The following is a 23,107-nucleotide window of genomic DNA, read 5'->3' as shown; positions in this document are numbered from 1 at the left end:
CCTCTCGCCCTTGGTTCATTCCTTGCTTGCCCTCCGAGTCCAAGCAATCCACAAGATAACAGTAGATACAATCTTTTCTTATTTATGTCCAAAGGAGAATGCAATGACATTATTTACTATTATTAAATTAATAAAAAAGAAAAAGTGTGTTGATTTCTTTATTGGCACATTTGCAATTTTGCATCTTGTTACAGGCACGTAGGAAAACTGGAAAAGTAAGCCTAATGGTTTTCACCCTTTATTTATTATTTTTGTATTCACTATTCATATTCATTATATTCATTCATCGTTCATGTGCCGAAGCTTAAAGAAAATCAAATATCTTGCCCTATTCTTCAAGTTATTATTATTACCCGCTGAAGTTGTAGCTTGAGTGAAAAATAAAGGACGTGGTGCTATATTTATTCATTTATTACCTTTTTCCAATTCCAGGTGCCAAAAAATCCTTTATTTTTTCACTTTTGAATTGAAGAAATTGGATAATAATCAATTACATGTTATTTTCCTTTATTTTTCTGGGGGAAAAAAAGTAAATCCATTTCCTTGCTCTTCAACTGTAGACGTCTGTCGGAAGATTCCCTCCGATCTTGACCGATCGCCTAACACCTGAAGTTTGCGACCTTGTCTCAAAGAATTTGCTCGATCTCAGGTATTGCAGTTTCGGAATTCTTTTTCCTCTTTTTCAATTGTTCGTCATGTAATTGTACGCGTGATTGTTCCAGTAGTTCTGTTTATACCTCGAGATCGAAACCCTAGTCTCTTATTTGTTACTGTCAATGTATGTTGCCTGCGATGACCACGATGTTTTTAGGGTTTCTGTGAAATTCTAAAATATAGAATCCTTTAATTGAATGTTTCTATATGTTTGCAAGTATTATCTGTGATGGATAGGAGCATGAATTGATTGTCAGTGATTCTTGTACTCAGGTTTCATTTTTTATTTTTTTTATGGCTGCGAATTAATTTGTGACCCTTCCAGTTTGGGAGACGACTCGGCTTAACAACTGCCCCCCTCCCAAGAAAAAAAGTTGGGATTTTTTCTGCCGCTGTGCCCATTTTTCTTCCTGTGTTCTGATATCCTGACATCTTACCTTCTCCATGTTCCCAGGCAGCTGAATCTGGGCTTGCGCTTTTTAGCATTGGCTGGAGCATTATAAAATATGAGCATATGCTAAAATATGCAGTCTACAGCGCAGATCTCTCTCGATTCTAATTCTCACCTTCATCCAGAGACTGTCTCAATTCAAAATGGTGGTCCTGGAGTTTCGTCATCCATCATGAATATTGTCTTGCCGCAGCTGCCTGGTCAGCTTTCATATTTGCACCTTATTATTATTATTTTCTTAATATAGACATTTTGATGCTTGTGATTGTTGAGACTTGAGGAGTGAATGGTTCCATTCTTAACAAACATTTACAGCCCCTAAAAAGCCGACAAGGCAGTGGGCTGCTTGGACTCGTCAAGAGGAAGAAAGCTTCTTCACTGCGTTACGACAAGTGGGCAAGGTAAGTGTGTGTGTGTGTGTAAATTGATATGTCCTTTATGTGATTATAAAAGTTTTTGCTAATTACATTATCTTTAAATGCAGAATTTTGAGAAGATCACTTGCCGTGTGCAAAGCAAAAACAAGGACCAGGTATCTATTGCTAGGCATAGTTCTTCCTTTTCCCATTTGATTTTTCCCAAGCAAATTTTGTTTGAAATTTTCAATAATTTCTTAAACTGATTTCTTTTTCCAATCCTTTGTGTTGGTTGCTCGATTTCAGGTCAGGCATTATTACTATAGGCTTGTAAGACGGATGAACAAGCTTCTTGGACCAGAATTGTGTTTGGATGCTAAAAACTCTAAAGATACAAACGCTGCAATGCTTCGCTGGTAAACTTAATTACACTATGACCGACTGTTTTCCATATGGATACTTGTTTGTCTGCAAGATAAAGAGCATCCTATCCTATCACTCAAAAATTGAAGTTTTCAGCAGAATGATAGATGCTTTCTGCTTTCTCTCATTTTTGTTGCAGGTGGTCATTATTAGAAAAATATAGCTGCAAAGCCTCAAAGCTTCACCTGAAGCCTCGGAAATTCAAAATATTTGTAGAGGCCTTGGTTAGTAAAATATCTTTGACCATCTGAAGGTATTATATTTTGTGTTTCAGTATGTGGTTGAGCTGACCTACATATATTGCCATGAAGGAGCACCAACTCATGAAAGACCGGAAGAAGAATGTGCGCAGGAGACCTTTGCAGGGGGAAAATTACCCTCCTGCTGCCACCAATACTGTCTCTAATCAAAATAGAACCTTGGGAAATGATGCTCGAACTGTTAAACTGGTTCTTGTTGATAGTCAAAACATTCAAAGCCTTGGAACTTCAAAAGCATCATTGAAGCGCAATGTAAACATGGGTATTAACCGAAACAACACTAAGGGAGAGTCAACTACCATGAAACCTTCAAGGCAACGAAAGAAACCAGGTGATTCTTTTTTCTGTTCCCCTTGTATCTTCTAACCTTCACGATTTATCTACTTTATACTAGTTTCGTCATTCATATTAGTATTGTTGATATCCAATAGAAAACATCCTACATAAATGCTTCTTATATTTTTCATAGTAAGGGATTTTTTATGACCCTTGAGACTTGAGTGACGGATTGTTAGCAGGCATGATCACAGCAGCTGCATATAAAAAATGGGAAAAGGCTGCAATGGCTGGTGTTTCTTTAGTTGCAGATGCTGCAGAACATTTGGAGCGGGTTGCCACTGTCAAGGACGTTGAACATGACCAGGGGACTTCAGGTAGTCATCTTGTTGGTACTTTTACCTGTTAGTTGCACCCTAAAGGACTTAAAACTTCAGAGATTTATGACTTCACACTGATTCTTCCATTTTATTGCAGTAGAAAAGTGTTTTGAACCTGTTGACAGTGTTCTGCCCCTATTGCCCAAACCTCCTCAAAATGACGTTGTTGATAACAACATACAGAATATCGTGAAACTTAAGCTCCAGTTGTTCCCGATTGATGATTGTACTCGAAGAGCCTTGGAAAGGGTGAGAACAAACTGCAAGCATCCAACTATAGAATTTCAGATGGCTTCTTGAATGTTGTATATTTATCTTGCCCCCTAATTTCTTTACAGGATAGTCACAATCCATACCTGGAGCTTACTCTTAGTACTCGAAAAAAGATATCATCAATAATAGATCATCTGAACCGTAAATGGGGTAATTCGAGCATGGCAATTGGACAATTAATGCTTTTTCCTTATAATATTCAGAAAGAGAATTTGGCTAGTTATCAGAGATGGACACAAGAATCTACTGTTAGTGCAGGAGATGTATATGGAATGATTGGAAGCCCACCTATATTCCGTTTGAGGTACCCCTTGACTGTTTTCCTTCTTCTTGGCTTCTTTGTTAAATTTGAAGCAACTAACCAGTAGCATTTAAGAAATTTAATGAGTATGATTTAACCTTAATAGTCTGTTAAATGAAAAAAATACTTGTGAAAATTTGTTGCGTATGTTTTCATCGAATAGATTTGCCTCATTATGATCGTGTTTACTGTTGTGTTTTTTGGCTAATGGGTAAAAATGTGGTTGTCGATGCAGTTCTAAGTCATTAGGGAATGGCCAGGAAAGAAAGACACGAGATAAAATTAAGAAATATCACACGGACCTTCAATGTTAAGTTATCTCACTCATTTTGGAATCTCTGGAGAAGAGTTAGAAACACAGATAAAATTTTCATGCAGAAGTTTTGAGATAATCAAATGTGAAGGTTGGATGGATTACAGTCACATATTTTATGTAGTACAGCCTACTTGTTTTTACTGAGAGAAGCCTATTTACTATGTATTGGTGAACCAATCGTTGCAAACCTTTTCCTTACCAGATACTGATTAGATTGTTATTATGTCCACTTTTTTTTTTTTTAATGAAGGTATGGATGGTTTTCCCATGCCGAACTTGGACCTTCAAATAATCAAGGGCCTATTGCATTTAACTGCATGCCTGGACAATCCAACATTAACACGGTCAATGTGAAGGGTCACATTGTGGATCCTTCTCTCCCTACAACATCAACAAATAATTATCACCAGGATTCTTGTGATGATCGAGGAACATCCACAGCCAAGAATCTTGCTCCTGCCACTACTTCAACTGATTTGCCTAATGCAAGAGATGACAATGTTTCCCTAAATCCAAGCATTAAGGAGTCTGGCAATGCTACACTCGCTGTTTCATCACAAGGAACTGATGCTGGGGATGAAATCATGACAAAACAAGTAGATGAAATGGTAACCCCCCTTCTCTTTCTTAATTCAAAGATATGCTGTAGATTTTCGTCTTTTTTTGAGTCATGAGATAATTCGTTTGCTTTGATGGAATAACATTTGTTCCTGCTTCAGAGTACTGAATTTTTACTCTCTTCTGAGTGTTATTACATAGCTTTTCTCTTTTTTGTGACCGGCAGTTGTCAGCTGTCTTACTGGCCCTATTGTTGTTTGTCAAGTGGCAGATTATCCATCATTGCTAGCATCCAAATCTATGTTGTCTTTCTGTTGATCTTTACCTTCTACTGTGTGCTCAGGACGAGTTGAGATTAAGCAATGGAACGGGTTTTTCAGCTGGTGAATGGGCTGATAGCCTTACCAACATAAGCGTAGGAGACCTACTTTCAGGAGCATCTGAGGATCTGGAAGATAGGTTCATTAATCCAACTGGTGCTGAGAATTGTAATGGTCTTCTCCAAATTCCTTTTAGCAGTGATTCTTTTGATGCTGCTATTGCCGCTCACATATCTCGACATCGAGAAAAGATGGGGCATCAACCAACTTTGGCATCCCATACATCTTCCATCTGGGATGCTGAAGAAACGTGTGATGCATTTTTGTTTAAAAAAGATCCTGTTTCTCGTGAAGTTGGTTCCTGTGTATCTCCCATTACTTCTCCCGAATCCCACAAACAGGTTCCAGGAAGAAACTCCATTTGCTCTGAGCATTTGGTTGAGGTAATACTTTATAGTTTTGGTAGTCTACTGCTACAAGTTTATTGGGAATTGATATTAACTTCCCTTCTCATTGCAGCAGTCACCTAAAAGAGAGAGGCTTGTGGATAATTTTGCTCATACTGTCCCTATAGATGGTTTTGAATCTAAGGCAGATTTCCAGGATCATTCAGCAAAAGATTTCAGTGGGCTAGTGGATGTGTACTGGGTATGTTGCTTCTTTCCTCCTCCTTTTTTGTTTTTTAGGTGAGGGGTAGGTGGCTCTTTCATACAACTGTTTTCACTGTGTTTCAAGCCCGTGGCCTGTATGCACCTTGTGAGGCTCATCTGCTGCTGGGCAATTTCAAGGAATAGGTTCATCACAGCCAAGCATTACAAGTTTCTTATTATCACAGTGTGAATCATTAATCAAATCAATGGAATCGAGGCAGCTTTAAAGATTTTAACTATTATACTGATTTAAACAGAAAATGAACTTGTATTTGATTTTTGAACTTTTTGAGTAGCTATTTGACTTGTTCGGAGATGTCATTTTATCATGTTGCAGCCTGATTCGTTGGGACCACTGGATTTAGATGTACCATCAACGAAGTACCATAGCCAAGATTTAATTTTAAGCGATAGTGGTTTGAATCGCTTGATAGCCAGCAGCCTAGATGCATTCCAGAATTGCTCCTTCTTTGGGATTGACAAAAAGGAATCCTGATGAACGATTGAAGTTTTAGAGAAACTGCCGTCTTTCAGATTTTAAAGTTGGAAATGGTGGTTGCGGCTCGATCTGCTCGGATGTCATCAAGTACTACCCCATTTGTGGCGTGAGCTTCGCTGGCAGAAGTTAGCTATAATTAATTAACCTTTTAACCTTTGACCGACTTGAGGGGTGATGTTCAAGCGACTGCTTAGCTTTTTGCTGTACATACTACTGTAATCAGGGTCCCTTCCCTTTTGTACAAAGAAATGGCCCCGTAGGAATTATACGATACTCTCTCTCTCTCTCAGCGTATGTACATTGTACGTGAAAAAGTAGTCTCAAGCTGATGCGCAGTAACTTGATTTACTGGTAATTATCATATGAATACTTTATAGTAAGTCTTGGAATTCACCATTAACCCATGTGGGGGCGCATGCATGCACGTAAGTGTGTAACTAATGCAATGAGACTCGCGACAACTCGACCTATTTCAAATGTTTGCTTCAATGAATCATGAAATAAGAGGTGAAAAGGCATGCAGCTGAGAGAAAGGCCTCGTCTATTTCTAAATCTTAGTCATCCTGCGCCTGAGTCTCCCCAGTTGAACCCGATTCAAGATGTTCCACTAGGCTTCTTGTTAGATCTTCGTCAGAGATTAAGATGAAAAGAACGTCATCTAGAAAAGTCATGTCATAATCGTAACAACCCCCCCCCCCCACCTTCCCGGGGGTGGGGGGATTTTTTTTCAGAAATTACTCTCCGTCGATGAGACGCTAAGCACGATATTAACAAGCCGCTGATTGCATTAGACTTGTTTAAATTTCATCTTACACCGAAAAGAAAGAAAAGAAAATGCGTGAAGAAGTGTGGTAAAAAATCAAATCATAAAATTGAGACATGTAGCAGCAGTTACAGAGCACTTAAGAAGGAGAGGTCAGGTTGGGACTAGAATCCCTTCGAATCCACCATAACTTGTGGCAGATATCACACAGACTGCAAATATAAGCAAAGCAATGCCAAAACCACCTAACATTACAATGTACCTTCCTCCATTCATCCTACTCCTCCTGTCTCCATCTGTTTCCACACAAACTGATTCCTTCCCTCCCTTCACCTTCGCCTCTTCTTCGCCTGACCCAAAAGGTGAAGACGACGAGGACGACGATGAATGACGTTGCCCCTTGAATCCACTGTCCTCGTCCTCTGAATAACAAAACGACAACGATCTCCTCGCATGACTCATGTCCAGTTCCTTTTCAGTTTCTCCCTCCATAGCCTCAAAAAGCCGCCGTCCCTTCATCTTCCTTCCGTCTCCGGCAATCTCTGTGGTGATGCCCTGAAGCTGAGACATGAGATGTCTTGGAGAGTTGTGAAGCAGTTGAACGGCTTTGACGGTTATGCATGAGTCCGCACAACAAGTGCGTGATGTTCCTGGGTTAGATTGCTTATAGGCGTTCCAGTCTCGTACCAAATTGTTGTAAAGCTCCTCCAGTGTCTCTGTTTCTTTCCCTTTCGCTTCCAAGCTTCTCATGGCGGCCTCTGCGTCTTCCTTTTCCTTCCTCAGTCCTCGCATCACATCATGGCCTTTTTTTTATTGGGCGGTTCGTTTTTTTTTTTTTTTTTAATGGGATGAGATTATAGCGGGATTATGACGAATCACGTTCTTCCCTTGTTTTCTTTTAAAATTTAAGAAAAAGAAAAATAGATTTGGTGCTATAGTTTGTTTTGATCATCTAGATTTTTATCCAAATTATAATATAATTTACAAATAAACAATATAATCATTGTGACACTAAAAGAGAACAGGAGAGATGGAGAGTAGAGCCCGATTTGTTTAAAATTAAAAAAAATAAGTAATTTTCAGGTAATTTAAAGATTTTAAAAAAATTATTTTGTAGAAATTTTATAAAAAATAAATATTATTTTATGTTTAGTTAGAATAAAAAGTGATCATTAGTTATTGGTTAATTATTTTTAAATTTTATGATATCTTCCTTAATTTTTATTTTATAAAAATAATTATTATTATATTATTTTAAAACTTTATAATATTTTTATGTATTCGTCTTTTTAAAATATTCTCTCTCATCCATTATATTAAATTATTTTTAAAACTTACTCAAAGTAACTTTTTAAAATAATCAAAAGTATATTTTTGTTGGAATTCAAATTTTTTAAAAATTTTAAACAATTACTTTAAAAAGTTACAAGGTAATTTTTTTTTCAAAAAATAAGTAATTTTTTTTAAAAATAAACTAAAACAAATGAGTTCTAGAAAAATATCAATTCTTTTAATCAAATAAATCAATTATTCATTCATCAGGCGAAAGAGATCAAAGAGTGCAATGAAGTCAACATATTCTTTCTGATTCTATTCATAAATTGCTTCAAACATATTTCATTAAAATCAAGAAAAAATTTAAATCTCATTAATTTTATTTTAAAATTTAATAACTTTTCATTTTTATTCTTAATAAATATTCTTAAATCTCATTTTTAATATTTTTATTTAAAATATTTAATAAGAAAAAATATAAAGAAAAGTATTAAAAATTAATAAATATTTTATAAATAAAATTAAAATTTTTTGCCCTTCTCTCCTAAAATTAGTATCAAAGGAGTAGGTTAGTTAATAATGCACGGCTTAGAGCCCGGGCCACCCCCCCGGGGGGGGGGGGGGTTAACGGAATTAACAGACTTGAAGAAATTCCGTTTGATTAGTGCATTAGTCCGGTAAGCTCATCGTGGGGTCCTTTCACGGCGTCGAGGAATTGCTATCAAAAAAGGCTCTCGCGTGGGGCCCACTATCTCGGTTATTACTCATTAGTCTTCCGCGGTCCTCGACTGGCCCACACTGACTGGTAAATAATAATGATGGAGCAGAAGCCAATTCTTGGATTGGATGTCAGATATGTTCGGAGGAGTTGGGAATGAAAATGAATGGATGGATGAAGGGAGGTGGAGGTATATGATGGAGTGTCGGTTCCGCGATATGAAACCATGTCCACGACCCATCTGGTTCCCGCACAGAATGCCCGCTTGCTTTCAGGGACAAACCCAGTTAGAAGATTTTTTTTTTAAAAAAAAAAATTTGGGCCTGAATAAGAAGAGTTATTTTAGATTGTATATAAAATATGGAATATAATGGGCATCCTAGTCTTCCTCAAAATATCCTCTGGATCATGAAAATTGAAATTCGTAAATACTCTGTGCAAGTGACGCATATGTTTCGGCATTGCTGAAGTGAAGATACCTTTCAACAGGAAGGAAGAGAAGAGAGTGGCCATTCCCAGCACATTTCTTGCGTGGCGTCCCCAAGTCAAGGAAGGGAACTGATCATTCATTTCCAAGTTGATGCCCCGTGTTTATTGAAAATCAATTTGGTCTCCAAAAACTGCTCCCCGATCTCGCTTTATTCACACACACACACTTGTCACGTTGTCAGGTTCTTCTTTCAATGATAGGCTGCCACGGCTGTGCACTGGGCAGCATCCAGTTTCAGGACACCCAATGCTTCGTTTCAACTTGCTTCCTCAACCGTCAAATACGGAAATACCACTTCTCATTAATTTATGATCTCCATTTTAAGCCCTGCAAACCTTTTCACTTTGACTTGCATTATTGTTTCCCATCGACTTGGACTTTTCATCGTTTTATCCCTTCCTTTAAAAAATATAAAAATTATTTTTAATCAAATATCATAGTCATTTTTTTTAAACTAGTATTTTTTATATTTATTTTTATTTAATAAAATATTTTATTTTAAAATAAATATAAAGTGTTTTTGTTTTTTTTTTTAATCGAAGCAGGCGATTATTGGAAAAGACTGACAATAGCAATTGCAGCTGCCACACTGACTGGCGGTTGTTGCAGTTTTAAAGCCCTTGTCTCTCTTTTCTCCAGCACCCCCACTTTACCCTTCCTCTCTTTCTCCTTTTACCATTTCCTACCCTTCCCATTATTATTTTTTCATTGTATATATATATATATATATATTTATATGTTTACTAGAGATAATTCTACTCCATATCTGATGGGTCATTAATCATGGACTTCCCTTCACTTGAAAAATTGCACACGCGATTTTTTATGTTATTTTCTATAACTAATATCCAAATTTGCACAGAGCATTTTAGCTCGCAGTCAAAGAGATAAACAAAAATAATTAGGGGAATGAGTCGTGTGCCCAACAAACGCTACATAAAATGGATGGATTGAACACCACTTTTTCCCATCTATTCTATCACACCAAACAAACTACTGTTGTTTTATCTCATAAAGATGGTGTATAAAAGTTAAAGTACTATTAAAAATATAAAATAAGAATTTTAGTAAGCAGTTTTTTTTTTTTGTCAAATAGCAAGTAGTGAAATTTATATTGCCTAATTTATCGAAAAGCAGAATTCAATTTTCACACTGACTTTCATCGTAACTTGTAAAATAACTTTCAGGTAGTCGTGTTTTTTTTTTAATAAAATCATTTCTGCTAACTTCATTAATGTCAATAAAAAATAAAAAAATGTAACATTTTAAATATATGTTCATGTAAAGGTAAAAAAAAATAATGTTATGTTATCTTTTTAAAAGATCATTTTTAAAATATTTTTAAATATTATTTAAAATATCACACCATAATTTATAAATAAAATTAAATGAATTTATTAAAATATGTTCTATATAAGATCAGGCAGAGTAAGTTTTACTACTCCGGCAGTTATTGCATGTTTCCAAATTCATCTTCAAAAGGTATAAAATAAAATTCAATTGAAAGGATATTTCAAGGTGGTAAAAACAGTAAATTAATTTGCATAAAATTTTAAAGTGAACTTCAAAAAGAGTGTGTTTTAGAAAGTTAACTTTTTCAAAATAATTCAGTAAATTAAACTTATAGTACTCTTTTTGTTAAAAAATATAAAATATTTTTTGAGAAATTTGATGTTAAAAATATAAGACATTTTTTATCTTTTGATATATAATTAATATCTTTTTTTAAAAGTGTCCTTATTGATAATAATATTATATTTATTATAGGATATTTAATAAGAATAAATATAAAAAGATAGGGTTAATTGAAAAGTAGGTACAACTTTATTAAAATGTGAGATTCGATTAAAAATATTTTATATTTTTTAACGAAGGGAGTACGTCCTTAGTAAAAGTTGGTCTTTGTTAGGAATGAATTATCTGAAATTAAAAATTCATAAATTTTATAAAATTTGTTGTTTAAAGAAAGAAAAACATTTGCTCCTTCCATTAAAAAAATATAAAGTATTTTTAATTAAATCTTGCCTCTAATAAAATAGTTGCCTACTTTTTAATTAACCTTATCTTTTTATATTTATCCTTATTAAACACCCTACAATAAATATAAAGTCATTATCAATGAGAGCACTTACAAAAAGATAATAATTATACTTTAAAATATTAAACATGTATTATATTTTTTATCATCAAACTTCTCAAAAAATATTTTATATTTTTTAATAAAGAGGGTATGTTTTATACAAATTAATAAAATTAATATGTTTAAAAAAAACTTGACCAAAAATTTAGGAATCAGAGTTGAAAAACGTGAAGTGGTGACCAATGACAGGATGGGTTTAGGGGGAAGCAATCAGACATGGAGGCCTCTTAAATTGAATAGAGGGAGTGTCCGCCGTTGGCCCTACCACCATGCATCATCATTACGCACTTCCAACTCCGACCGAACCGCTTTCAAATTTCTACCCTGCGTGGCCCTCTCTCTGACTCTCCTCAGGATCCATTTGGTATCTGGTGTGGATCCCATGCTTGGGCAATTGCAGGCATTAGATGTCTATTTATACATAACAAAAACTGCACTGTCTATTAAATTATGAAACACATGAATTCAAATTCATATAAATTTCTTAGACAATTCAAAATTCACATGTTTCTTCTACCCCATCAAATTCCTTGTTTATTGTTTCTATAAAATCTTCCCCCATTTCCTCTGACATTGAGCAACGAGTGAAGGAAAAACCAATAATATTATAATATAACTCCATTCATAAATAATATATAATATGAACTCATCTATCATAATACAAAAAACAGATACAAAACATCATAATATCACATAAAAATATTAATATAGGCATGAACTGTTTACAAAAGTTTTAAATTTTATGCAAGAAATATAGTACGCATTTACTATGTGATACTCCTTTCGTTTAAAAATATAAGACATTTTATTGAGGAGATGGATATTAGAAAATATGAGGCAATTTTTAATTTTTTAAGATGCAATTATTGTTTTTTTTTTCAAAAGTCTCCTATCGATAATAACTTTATATTTATTGTAGGATGTTTAATATGAATAAATATAAAAAAATAGAGTTAGTTTGAAAGTAAATAACTTTTTTATTGAGAAGTGAGATTCGATTAAAAATATTTTATATTTTTTTAACGAATGGAATATTATTTAAAGGATTTCATGGATTTTGCCACATGGTACAGGCATCCAACACTTTTGATTACTACACGACGTGATCCATAATCCTTTAGCATTATAAAATTGAAAGGTATGAAAATAGAGTTGGAGATCATATTTTAACTCATTTCCTATGTCCAAATTCTAATTTAAGGTGAAATCAAATTTTACTTAAAAAAAAAAAGGTTGAATTGATTTCTATCATTGACCCATGAAAATTTTCATATGGAAATGCCAGTTTTGACATTTTTCTCCTCCCATTTTTTCTCCCCCTCAGACAAAAACACTTCAGCGCAGGTGGCAGATCTAATTCTCACTTCGATCAAAATCTTTTTTTCCAATACCAAATGGACAAGTCTCCCCCCTTCTTTCAAATTATTGCTCCCTCAGCTTCCTCATCTCACTGTTAAGTTATTTACAACATGTTTTTATTAAAATCAAGAAAAATTTTAAAACTTAATAATTTTATTCTTATAAAACATACATTACTTAATAATATATTTTGTTTCACCAAAATTTAATAAAAAATTAAAAAATTATAATAAAAAATTAATCACATGACTTATTAATGAGATGAAATTTTTTTTTCCTATACATAGGACAAGAGAGAATATTGTTATATTATTTTAGAGATCATTTTCAATACATTTTGACTAAAATTAAGAACAAAATTAGTTTAAAATTTAATAATTTTTTAACTTTATTCTTATTAAATATAATTTATTTAATAAGATATTTTTTACCAATAATTAATGAAAATTAAATGAAAAAAATTAATGATATAATTTATAAATATAATAATAAAGTAATTTCTTTCACTGCCTTGAGAATAAGAAGGTAAGAGCAATATTATATTCTCTTAATGTTTATTAAAAAAACAAAAAGCCATGGAAAAGACATTCCATCAAATGTGAAACACAACGCCACATGGCCTGCCTTGAGCACCCCATACTTTGTGCTTGTTTCTTTGTATCTTCCCTTGTAAGTTAAAAGCAACCCCCACTGTGGCCTTATTATTTTATTAATTCATGTGTATCCCTACGCTTCCTTTCTCTGCCCTCTACATACTGGCAAGGCAACAACCCCTATATATGGCAATTCTATTCTATTCAATTCTATTCATCACCCCCTACTCTCTTTGACTTGTGCTCGCCTCCCTTGTCCCTTCCTTCCTCCTCCTCCTCTCTCTCCCACTCACAGTCACAGGTCTGTTTCGTTTCATTTCCTTTTCTTTTCTTCATCATTTGTACTTGGCCTTTTTCTACCTATTTTCTGCTCTTCCACTCTCCCCCGATTCCTCTAGCTTCCTGTTTCATAGCTTTTCCTTGTTCCCTCCATTTTAAAACTTGCCCCTTCCCTTCCTTCTGGATTCCCGGTTCCCCCGAACTCTGCTTTTGTCGCTGCTGCCCATTCACTCAAGTCTCAAACGCATGTGTTCCTGCTCCCTCCTGGGGGTCTCGCTAGTTTTTTTGACTTTCCATATAATATATAAATATACCTTTCACTTTCACTTTCCAGTTTATTTGATTTAGATTTTCTTTTCCTTTCTCTGCCATGGTTTCGCTATAATTGAGTGGTCCGCAATTGACGGGGCTCGTTTTCTCTGTTGCTTTGGATGCGACTGTGAGGCTTCATACATCATCCAGGGGATCAAGAAAACAAACGTAATCTTGATGGAGTGGAATTTGAAGGGTGGCTCCTGGGACTTGACGGAGTTAGATGGAGGAGGAGGCCTGCCCAACATAGAAACAACGGTCGATAATTATTACTGGTCGAGCACACTCGGATCAGTGAACCCGAGTGGCGGGGAATTTTGTGTCGATTTGAAGCTGGGTCGGGTCGGGAATTCTGGCACCGAAGGCTCAGGGCCCAAGTGGAAAGTTGCGGCCGCAGCATCAAAAACGGCATCCTCCGCTGCTTCAGGATCATCGAAGAGGGCTCGAGCAATTCAGAACGGGACCCAAACGGCGTCGTGCCTCGTGGATGGGTGCAGTTCAGATCTCAGTAACTGCAGGGAGTACCATAGGCGTCACAAGGTGTGCGAACTCCATTCCAAGACTCCTGTGGTCACCATTGGCGGCCAAAAGCAAAGGTTCTGCCAACAGTGTAGCAGGTACTATATCTCCCACTTCTTTGTTACACTCTATTTACATTGGCTTCGCGGTCGCTCAATGCTAGGATTTTTTAAATCTGAGACATTCAGAATTTTTAGTTGCCGAGAGGAAGTGTCCGAGTTCATAACTTTCGCCTTGTTCCAGTTCGAGGCAAAATTCCCTAGCGACAAGAATTGCATGACAAAGAATCCTATTCTATCTCGGCAACAAAATCCAAGCCCATGTGTATAACAATCACAACATTCTTGGTGCATGGAATCTAAGACTTAAAAGCGAATTGCCCGTATTTGGAATTTTATTTTGCAGGTTCCATTCCCTGGAAGAATTTGATGAAGGGAAGAGAAGCTGCAGGAAGCGATTGGACGGGCACAACCGACGGAGAAGAAAGCCCCAGCCAGTGCCTCTTACTCGTTCTGCTGCTTTATTCTCCAATTACCAAGGTTGGCTTTAGCTTAGCTTCCGATCGCACATTATCTGACTAGACCACTGGACCCTCGTATCGTACACGCCCAATCTACATTATCTTGTGCTGTATTTGAATTTTGAAGTGAATTGGTGTGTTTGTTGATAGTGTTTGGCGATTCACATTTTCAGGGAGGCAGTTAGTATCCTTGACATCATCGGACTCAAATCTGTATCCTTCCGGTGCTATGGTGAACCCTGGTTGGGAATGGGAATGGGATGGTAGGGCGGTGGTACGTAGCAATAGTAAGCAGCAGCTATATCTCGGGTCTTCTGAGAGCACCAGAATGAAGCATCATGAGAAGCCATGTGTTGAAGCTGCTTCTGCGTGCCACACGCTTCTGATGAGGATGACGGCCTCATCAGCGGAGGAGTCTCCTCCCCCTCCCCGTGCTCTCTCTCTTCTGTCATCACCGGCGCCGACGCACGCACCCATATACCTGTCACAGCAGCCTCTAGGCCCCACCAGCCATGAGGCTGTGGACGCTACGCCTCTGGTTAACAATGGGACTCATCTTTATGTGTATAACTCGTTCGGGTCTGATGCGTCCCAGGGGTTCCATACTTCCCAGTCACTCCCATTTCATTGGGAATAAAATTCAGAAGCACTTCGTTAAGTTTGAGCCCACTTCTATTCTAAAATTGCAATTAATTACATTTCATTTCCGAATATTTTTTTTATCTTTGATTTTTTTTTTTTTTGGCTTTCGTTACAAAAACTCAAGCATTTATCGCAACGACCAGTTAATTCTACAGTGTTATCGGTTAGTGTATGTGAACATGGCCCTGGCTCACACCGTGACTTGCTGGTTTTTTCTCTCTCCAAGATTCAGTCGCTCTCCCATTTTGCCTATACTCAGGAGTCAGGATGTTACTTTCTCATATTTTCATATTTCCATTTAAAGCAATCTACGCTGAGCCCCGTCTTTGCAGTGGCACCCATAGCTCCTTGTTGCGGCGCAGCCATGACCAAAATGTAAAACATCATGTTTGGAGCCTCAAGCATTAATGGATGAGATTCGCGTTTCTCACAGACATCCCAAAGTAATGCTATAGATTGAACAAAATAAATTTTAAAAAAAATTAAAATATTATTTTGGCATTCTTATTTTATAGTATAAGTTTTCAATCTGATTTTAAATTTTATAAAATATATTTTCAGTCCCCTAATCATAACATCGTTAACTTTAAATTATTATTTTTAGGCCAATCATTATTATTTAAACAGTTAAACTTAATATATCAACATTTAAAAATATTTTATTAATATTTAAAAGCTTAATGTATAATTTTTTTATAAAATTAATGGTATTAAAGTTAAATGATTGAAAAAATATTTTATAAAATTAAAAAAATTAAAATAAAATTTTAAATAAAATTAGATAAACAAAGATATACTTTGGCCATTAAAAAAAATAGAAGTTGTTATGCAATGTGATTGCAGCGGATAAAATATCGTTTGATCTCTCCAACGGTTAATAGTTATCGTGGCACCTAGTTGGCAAGTCGCGGCAGTGGTGTCGAGAATTTGCATCTTTTGTGTGAAATTTGTAATATATATATATATATATATATATATATAATCACCTAACACTTTTTACGTTGCCCAAATAGCAAAGAGATATATTTTTTATTTTTAAAACTTAGTACATTTTAGTATTTTAAAGATTCTGAAATATTTAATTTTCTATTTGGATTATGTTGAAATTTTTAAAGTTATTAATTTACTCTTATAATCTAATTCTCTACTCTCTCTCAGTTTTAAAAAATTTAAACAATTAAATATATCAATATTTAAATAAATAATAAAAAATTATTTTAAATTAATGGATTTAAAAAAAATAAATTTAAATTATTCTAAGAAATTTATTTTTTTAAATACTTATTTTATTTCTGAGTCAAAAATCCATTATTTTTTTTAATTGAGAATTTTTATATAATTACCTATTCTTTTTTTAGGATTTTATAGACATAGCTCGTGTTAATAGAATTAAATTGAAACATATTGATCTTTATATAATAAATAAATCATGAAATTGAGGTTTTTGTTCAGGATTCAAAATTAAAAATTCATATTATTTTGAACTTTATGATAAATAAATTTGTATTCAATGTTATTTAAAGTTAATCACATATGTAGGCATTTAAATAGGGATTAAATTTAGACATAGAATTATATAAAAAATGTTTATTATATTAATTTATGATATAATTAATATATATATATATATATGATTATGACAAAAATATGTGATATAATTAAAAAATATATGTAAAGCATAGAAGTAAATAATAATAATAATAATAATAATAATAATAATAATAATAATAATAATAAATAAATGTGGAACCCACATCCTGTTATAAATAAAACCTCCTTCTCATTTTTTTTTCTCACACAATCTTCCTCCTCCTTCCTCTTCTTTGCATTTCAACTTTTGTGCAGCGTTATTCATTATATTCAAATAAGGTTCTAAATTTGTAGATCATTTAAGTATTCAAAATGACTTTTATTTTTCATTATCTCTTCATAAAAATTTGCCACTCATCAAGAGCTATTTAACAATGACATTATTTTGCTGAATAGAAAAAAAATTAATTAAAATTTTTTATAGGATAGTTAATATGAAGTTATGATAATTTAAAAATAAATGTTGATATTGTTGGAGGTGTAATAAATGTCAAAGAACTTTTCTTTAATGTTGAAAATCAAATTTGAGAATTTTTGAATAAGATTCTAGACATGTATAATTGAGTTTATGCTAAATATGAGATGTTCTGATAGATTTTTAATTATTAGATGTTTATTTAAGTATAAATAAATGTCTTTTAATACTATGAAATGGTGATTTGAGGTTTGAGGGTAATTTTTGATTTTTTTATTTATTTTTGGACGAATTGTTGAAAAATAAATTGATAAAATTTTTACATTATGATTGATTTAAGACTTAAATATAGTCTATTGAGGTATGAGAATTTTGAAAAAAAAAAATAAATTAAATGAGGCACTAATTTTGAATTAGTGTTAATGTGAAAATTAGGCCTATACATTTTAACTCCTTGAATTAAAATTGTTTATTAATTTCAATATAAAAATTAGTATTTAGCACTATAAAATTAATATTATATATATTATTAAATGGTTATATAAATTATGTGGTCCAAGAGAGTGGTAAAATAGATGTTATATAGAGGAACATATTATTTCAAACAGAAGATAACCATTATTAATGTGTGATAGTGTATGTTTGTGTGATTAACTGCATGATTAATTGCTTCATGTGCATTATTATATATCAATATTTGATTATTGGGATTTTTTTAGGAGCAAGTTCGGTTAGAGAAGTACTTGAGGCATAATTCGGTGTACGAGATACCGTTTTCTAATTCAGCCGCTTTGTTTTTATTAATGATGTATATTATGTCAACTTAGGATAAATATATAAGGTGAGCATGTAGATTTTACTTATGAATTATTGCATTTTATATGTCAAGAGAATTCTATTTGTTTCTCATGGCTCGGGCTTTTATGAAGTGAAATTTTGACCAAGCATGTAGCTATGTGGTAGTTTTATTTGAAGGTAATCAATGTTTGAAAATGTATAATTAGGCCTAAGTCAAGTATTTATAATAAAAATATTGTACGTGAAGTGTTGCTCGTTTAACCATGATTTTGAAATCGTAATAAGGGTATGCATTTGAAGTATTTAATAACTATTTTTTTAATTACCATGATATGGTAAATTTATTATGTTTAAATATTTTTATCATAATAGACCTTTTTTTATTATGGTAGACTATTTATAAAATATTTTTATTATAAGAAAAACTCCTTTTTATCAATGTAAGAGTTCAAAATTATTAAAATAATTTACTAAACTATTAATTTGTGAAAAATAAGTGTAAAAATTTAGGGTGCACGTATTAAGCAAATAGTTCAACATTTGTTATATCTTGCATTATGATCGGTTTGTTATTTTTGTTAATAATATATTATTATATATTAATAATAAATGCCTTGTATGTTAGTGTAAACTAGCCACACTCCCAATTTTTTAAAAAATTAGTCTATATTTTTCAGGTATGGGATTTTTTTTTTGGCCAATGGGCCAATTTATCCTTTTTTTTATACAGCTGAGTTTTTAATAAACGCATTCATAAAAAAATTTAAAATAAAAATATATGCACTAATTTTTTGGATAACCTGAGTCATTTTTAGATAACATTTATATTTTAAAAGGGTTGTTTTAATTTAATATATGTAATTTACTATTTGGGTGGATGAAAAATGAAATCTTCGATTTGAATATTTGTGTTTTTATTACTATTCATAGCAGGAGAGATTTGTATGGGTTTTAAAAATAAAAAGATGTATCTTGGAAAATTAAAATGAAATAGAAGGAATGTTAAAGCATGTTAGTCTTATACATGCATTCTCTATACAAGATCCAACTCATTTATTAAGCGGTCAACAAAATTAATTATTTTCAGTTAGAGATGTTTAATTAAATGAATCTTAAAAAAATTAACAAAACTCTCAAAAGGTATACTTGCATTGTACTTTAATTAGAGATATACTGATTTAATAAATTAATAAACAAAAAAATTACCTAAAAATACGTGTTTAACATACATTAATTGATATATTTTTCGAAAGGTCTAACTTTCCTAAAAATAAAAATTAAACAAGCATATCATATATAAACTTGAACCAATTAAACCCAATGAGAACCTTTTTTTACGTTAAATTTTAAATGAGTCGGATCATAAATAATTATGACAATCAAGATTGGTCTCATAGTTTTAGAAGTACTTATAAAAATGCTTACATAATATTTAGTAGTATCATCCCCGCATCAACAACAAAATTTCAACTTACACTTTCGCTTTCACAGGATAAGAACTTATTTCATACCATGCTTTCTTTTAATCATATGATTGATGCTCTGCTTTTGATGAAATTTGAAGGTATAATTAACCTTAGGGTGGTATCTTTTCATTGCCTTTTTTTTCCTTCACTACTTCTCTACTATAAATTTAAACTGTAAAAATTAAAGTTATATTTTTAAAATTATCAATTTTAAATTACTAAATTCAATTTAACAATCTTGATTTGCATGATTCCTTCTCTTCTCTCCTTTGTAGAGGAGGAAAGCTAACTCCATTAATTTTACCTATACCAAGTAACTCCTAATCCCACCTGATTATAGAAAAAAAACTTATCACATTCATTCTATTGTGCCCCATCAACGTTATGATATTCAGCAATACATAATACTTAAACAAACTCAACCACAAAAACTAATCAAGACATTACTATAAAATCTTAAACAAGACGTTAACTTCTCATCACAAACAATCAGAATTTTTAAGAAATTAAAAAGTCTCTGATTATTTGTGCGTCAAATTAAATATCTTACCAACCACTATAATTTTGTGTTAAAAAAGAAAAAGGTAGAAACAGTAGGCCTGATATATGCAAAATCCAATTCCTAGAAAAATACACAAAAAAAAAATCCTGTTCACAATCCAAAGTATTAAAGAGAGAACCCATGAAAATCTGGAAATTGAGGAATTCCATTAAAGTTGGAAGCGTTTCATGGTGGTGTATGAACCAGTCATTAATTGTCAAAACTCATAACGCATCGCCTTCATGTTCCATAGAAAATGAACTCCTCCTATATATACTATATATAGAGAGAGGGCAAATTAAGTGCATTAAGATCACCTCGTCGGAGCATACGGCGGAGAGAGAACAATGAGACGGTTCAACGATGACATCATGCGCACTATTCTGGCGAGGGTCCCAGCCTTATCATTTGCAGCCGCAGCTTGCATCAACAAAACTTGGCGCACCGTAGTTCCACCCAAATTCTTTCCCGTCCCAAGCTCCCCTCTGCTTTTCCCCTCAATCCCTCCCTTATTGTATTCACTAATCACTATACACGCCTCAACAAGACAAATTTTTATTTAATTTTTTAATTTAAATTACTTATTATCTATGTTTGGTTGTTAACAGAATGCAGTGAAAGAGGTTCTTGACAAGGTTCTGAGCAAGCCAATTCGCCCCCACTTCGCTGTAGCGTTTATCAGATAACAATATGGTTTGAGACTGATTCATATGCTTGTATATCCATCTTTAAATACTTTCTCTTGCTTCTTTCATGTCTTGATTGCTCTTAGTTCTTGACTTGAATAATGGTTTATATGATGTTGCAGATTACTGACAGACTAAAAGCCAGAGTTCCTTTGGTTGTTCACATGAGCCATGGTGATGGGCAAGGATGCGCGCTCTCTGATGAACTTCGAGAAGTATATTTACGCAACTATGTTTGTTTTGATGAGCTGCATGCGTGCTTATGCGTGTCACACACACACACACACACATCACTAATGATAGTAAATATTTAAGATATTAAGAACGCGATTGAGGGGAAATGCAGGTGAAATGGGAGTACTTTCATTACAGTGCTAATCATCCTCGTGAGTGCAACGTATATGGCAATATGAATCAAGGGATTGTTCTGGTTCTTGGATTTGTTCCTGGACTCAAAGTTGATGCTATACCCTTACATATAAGTTCTCTCTTTGTTTAAAATAAAAGAGAGAGTAAATTACATCATTATCATGTAAAGCATTGAGTTAAGTATTCATTCATTTACTTCGTTTTTTCGTGTTGTGGTTACAGGATCCTGATGTTGACAAGACTGACAATTTTTCAACAGATATTAAGGATTTCACAGCCGCAGCTTCTGGCCGTGAGTCTCCCTCCGCCATCATGATGTTTGGAGTTAAGTGTTGCGTTGTTCCTCAACAACTTCCACAATCCACATACCCTGACGCATTGATGCTTCTTGGTATTATTATTATTATTATTATTATTATTATTATTATTACTATTTGTAATTATAGGATTGTAGGAGTGACTTAAATTCCGTTGTTGCCAAAATGGGTAATATCATGGTTTCCTTTCTATCTTCCATAATATCATGGTTTCCTTTCTATCATCCAACGCTATAAAATTATTGTGTTGGTTACTTCACATATCGATGATTTCATGGAGCAGACCATGCCATGCCAAAGGAGACCGTCGTGATCGGAGATGCAGGTGGTTGTTTTTTGTTCAACAGTTTGAATTATATGATAACTTCTCCGAATTCCTCTGTATGATACGCTGTCCGCGTTGGTGTTTGCCAAGGACAAAGACAAGTCTACTGGTAGTATTTGACTTACAGTTAACTAATCATAGAACCATATTAATGCCGATCGTATTACTGGTCAATAGCACAATGCGCGTACCCATATAGATTCATTGCATTTATTAATTATTTGCGCGTGGTTGCGTGCTGTGTGTGAATTGATCAGATAGTGCTGTACAAAGGACTGAACGATATTAAAGTTTAACTTAACCCAAAATGTAATTTCTTTTATAAAAAAATTAAATTAGGAAACCCATAATTTAATATTGTCTAATGATAATTTTATAGAATTGAGAGATTAATTCTGTTAGTTCAATACTCACTTAGCTATTTGTTTTACTTTTTTCTCTATGAGAGGCAATAATTTATTTCAATCTAATAAACTTAATTAAAATAATAAGATCACTTATAATCATAATAAATTTAAAATAATTTTCAATAAAAAAAAATATTTCAGTTACAATCTAAATAATTTAAATTTACAATTTCAACAAAAATAACACGCAGTAAACTTTAACAACACTATATTACAATAATAATTAAAAAATAAATTCAACAAATATTTATGCAGTCATCTTCTTAGCGTAAATTACATCTGAAGTATTGGTCAAAAATAAATTAATTATAATTATATTAAATAAATTAATAAGATTGAATTGAATTAAGTGATCCAGATGTCTAATTTTTTGTCCAGTCTAACCCGAAAAAATAGTATGATTTTTTTAATCTTTTTGACCTTGAAGGACTAATATTTATAAAGATAAAAAAAGATTAAATCATCTTAAATTAAATTGGGTCGACAGGATCAGAAAATTTTTGCACAGTCGTATGATCAGACGTTGGGGGAATAGAGTTCCATGTGATATTGACTGGGAATTTAATGCCATTTGGTCCACCATTCGAGGTGATCGTTGTGGGAATGAATCCTTCTCGAGAACGCTCCGTTTTCCCTGCTAGAATGGAAGGATGTCAAGTCATTTTGAGCAGTGACACACTTTCGGAGACACTTCTTGAAACTGTATGTCATTATAGCAATATTTCACGAACTCATGATGTGTATTATTCTAACAGTTTTTATCTTTTAATTACATTATATTAAAACAAGTGACTGCGCTTAATTAATTGCAGGTGAGTAATCCCCACTTTGAATTGTACATCGGTGCCGCTCAACGAAGAGGATGA

At 33.3% G+C, this 23,107-nt stretch overlaps 3 protein-coding genes across 7 annotated transcripts; all 3 read left to right on the top strand.

Annotated features, from left to right (window-relative positions):
• Positions 1–290: 290 nt before the first annotated feature.
• Positions 291–6,097, top strand: LOC129320907 (TSL-kinase interacting protein 1-like). Of its 5 annotated transcripts, XM_054966582.1 has the most exons (15): positions 291–432; positions 561–649; positions 1,109–1,305; positions 1,421–1,506; positions 1,590–1,637; positions 1,768–1,877; positions 2,024–2,108; positions 2,196–2,475; positions 2,660–2,797; positions 2,898–3,049; positions 3,139–3,377; positions 3,941–4,298; positions 4,592–5,011; positions 5,088–5,216; positions 5,556–6,097. In XM_054966582.1, exons 3-15 carry the CDS (start codon positions 1,179–1,181, stop codon positions 5,712–5,714), a joined length of 2,331 nt encoding a protein of 776 aa, XP_054822557.1. In that variant the 5' UTR covers positions 291–432; positions 561–649; positions 1,109–1,178; the 3' UTR covers positions 5,715–6,097. The 5 variants fall into 5 exon arrangements, with proteins under 5 accessions (XP_054822557.1, XP_054822560.1, XP_054822556.1 ...); XM_054966585.1 differs by lacking the exon at positions 291–432 and having other exon boundaries at positions 465–649; positions 2,901–3,049; XM_054966581.1 differs by lacking the exon at positions 291–432 and having other exon boundaries at positions 467–649.
• Positions 6,098–13,269: 7,172 nt separating this feature from the next.
• On the top strand, positions 13,270–15,477 carry LOC129320715 (squamosa promoter-binding-like protein 13A). Its single transcript, XM_054966276.1, has 3 exons — positions 13,270–14,263; positions 14,571–14,704; positions 14,859–15,477. Exons 1-3 carry the CDS (start codon positions 13,824–13,826, stop codon positions 15,320–15,322), a joined length of 1,038 nt encoding a protein of 345 aa, XP_054822251.1. The 5' UTR covers positions 13,270–13,823; the 3' UTR covers positions 15,323–15,477.
• Positions 15,478–20,484: 5,007 nt separating this feature from the next.
• LOC129319753 (F-box/LRR-repeat protein At5g63520-like) lies at positions 20,485–23,107 on the top strand. Its single transcript, XM_054964826.1, has 7 exons — positions 20,485–20,583; positions 20,746–20,805; positions 20,946–21,056; positions 21,170–21,280; positions 21,415–21,583; positions 22,777–22,943; positions 23,054–23,107. Exons 1-7 carry the CDS (start codon positions 20,485–20,487, stop codon positions 23,105–23,107), a joined length of 771 nt encoding a protein of 256 aa, XP_054820801.1.

This window comes from Prosopis cineraria, unplaced genomic scaffold, assembly GCF_029017545.1.
Source record: "Prosopis cineraria cultivar Desert tree isolate PC_DT_omini unplaced genomic scaffold, ASM2901754v1 PC9, whole genome shotgun sequence".
NCBI lineage: Eukaryota > Viridiplantae > Streptophyta > Magnoliopsida > Fabales > Fabaceae > Prosopis > Prosopis cineraria.
The sequence above is the reverse complement of the archived record's forward strand: the minus strand, read 5'-3'. Positions and strand labels throughout refer to the sequence as shown.

Coding starts and splice junctions, on each gene's coding strand:
- LOC129320715 (XM_054966276.1), top strand. CDS start 13,824: ATGGAGTGGAATTTGAAGGGTGGCTCCTGGGACTTGACGGAGTTAGAT. Junction 14,264..14,570: donor TTCTGCCAACAGTGTAGCAG/GTACTATATCTC, acceptor TTTATTTTGCAG/GTTCCATTCCCTGGAAGAAT. Junction 14,705..14,858: donor TTTATTCTCCAATTACCAAG/GTTGGCTTTAGC, acceptor TCACATTTTCAG/GGAGGCAGTTAGTATCCTTG.
- LOC129319753 (XM_054964826.1), top strand. CDS start 20,485: ATGAGACGGTTCAACGATGACATCATGCGCACTATTCTGGCGAGGGTC. Junction 20,806..20,945: donor CAATTCGCCCCCACTTCGCT/GTAGCGTTTATC, acceptor ATGATGTTGCAG/ATTACTGACAGACTAAAAGC. Junction 21,584..22,776: donor TGACGCATTGATGCTTCTTG/GTATTATTATTA, acceptor TTGGGGGAATAG/AGTTCCATGTGATATTGACT.
- LOC129320907 (XM_054966582.1), top strand. CDS start 1,179: ATGCAGTCTACAGCGCAGATCTCTCTCGATTCTAATTCTCACCTTCAT. Junction 3,378..3,940: donor CCACCTATATTCCGTTTGAG/GTACCCCTTGAC, acceptor TTTTTAATGAAG/GTATGGATGGTTTTCCCATG. Junction 5,217..5,555: donor GGCTAGTGGATGTGTACTGG/GTATGTTGCTTC, acceptor ATCATGTTGCAG/CCTGATTCGTTGGGACCACT.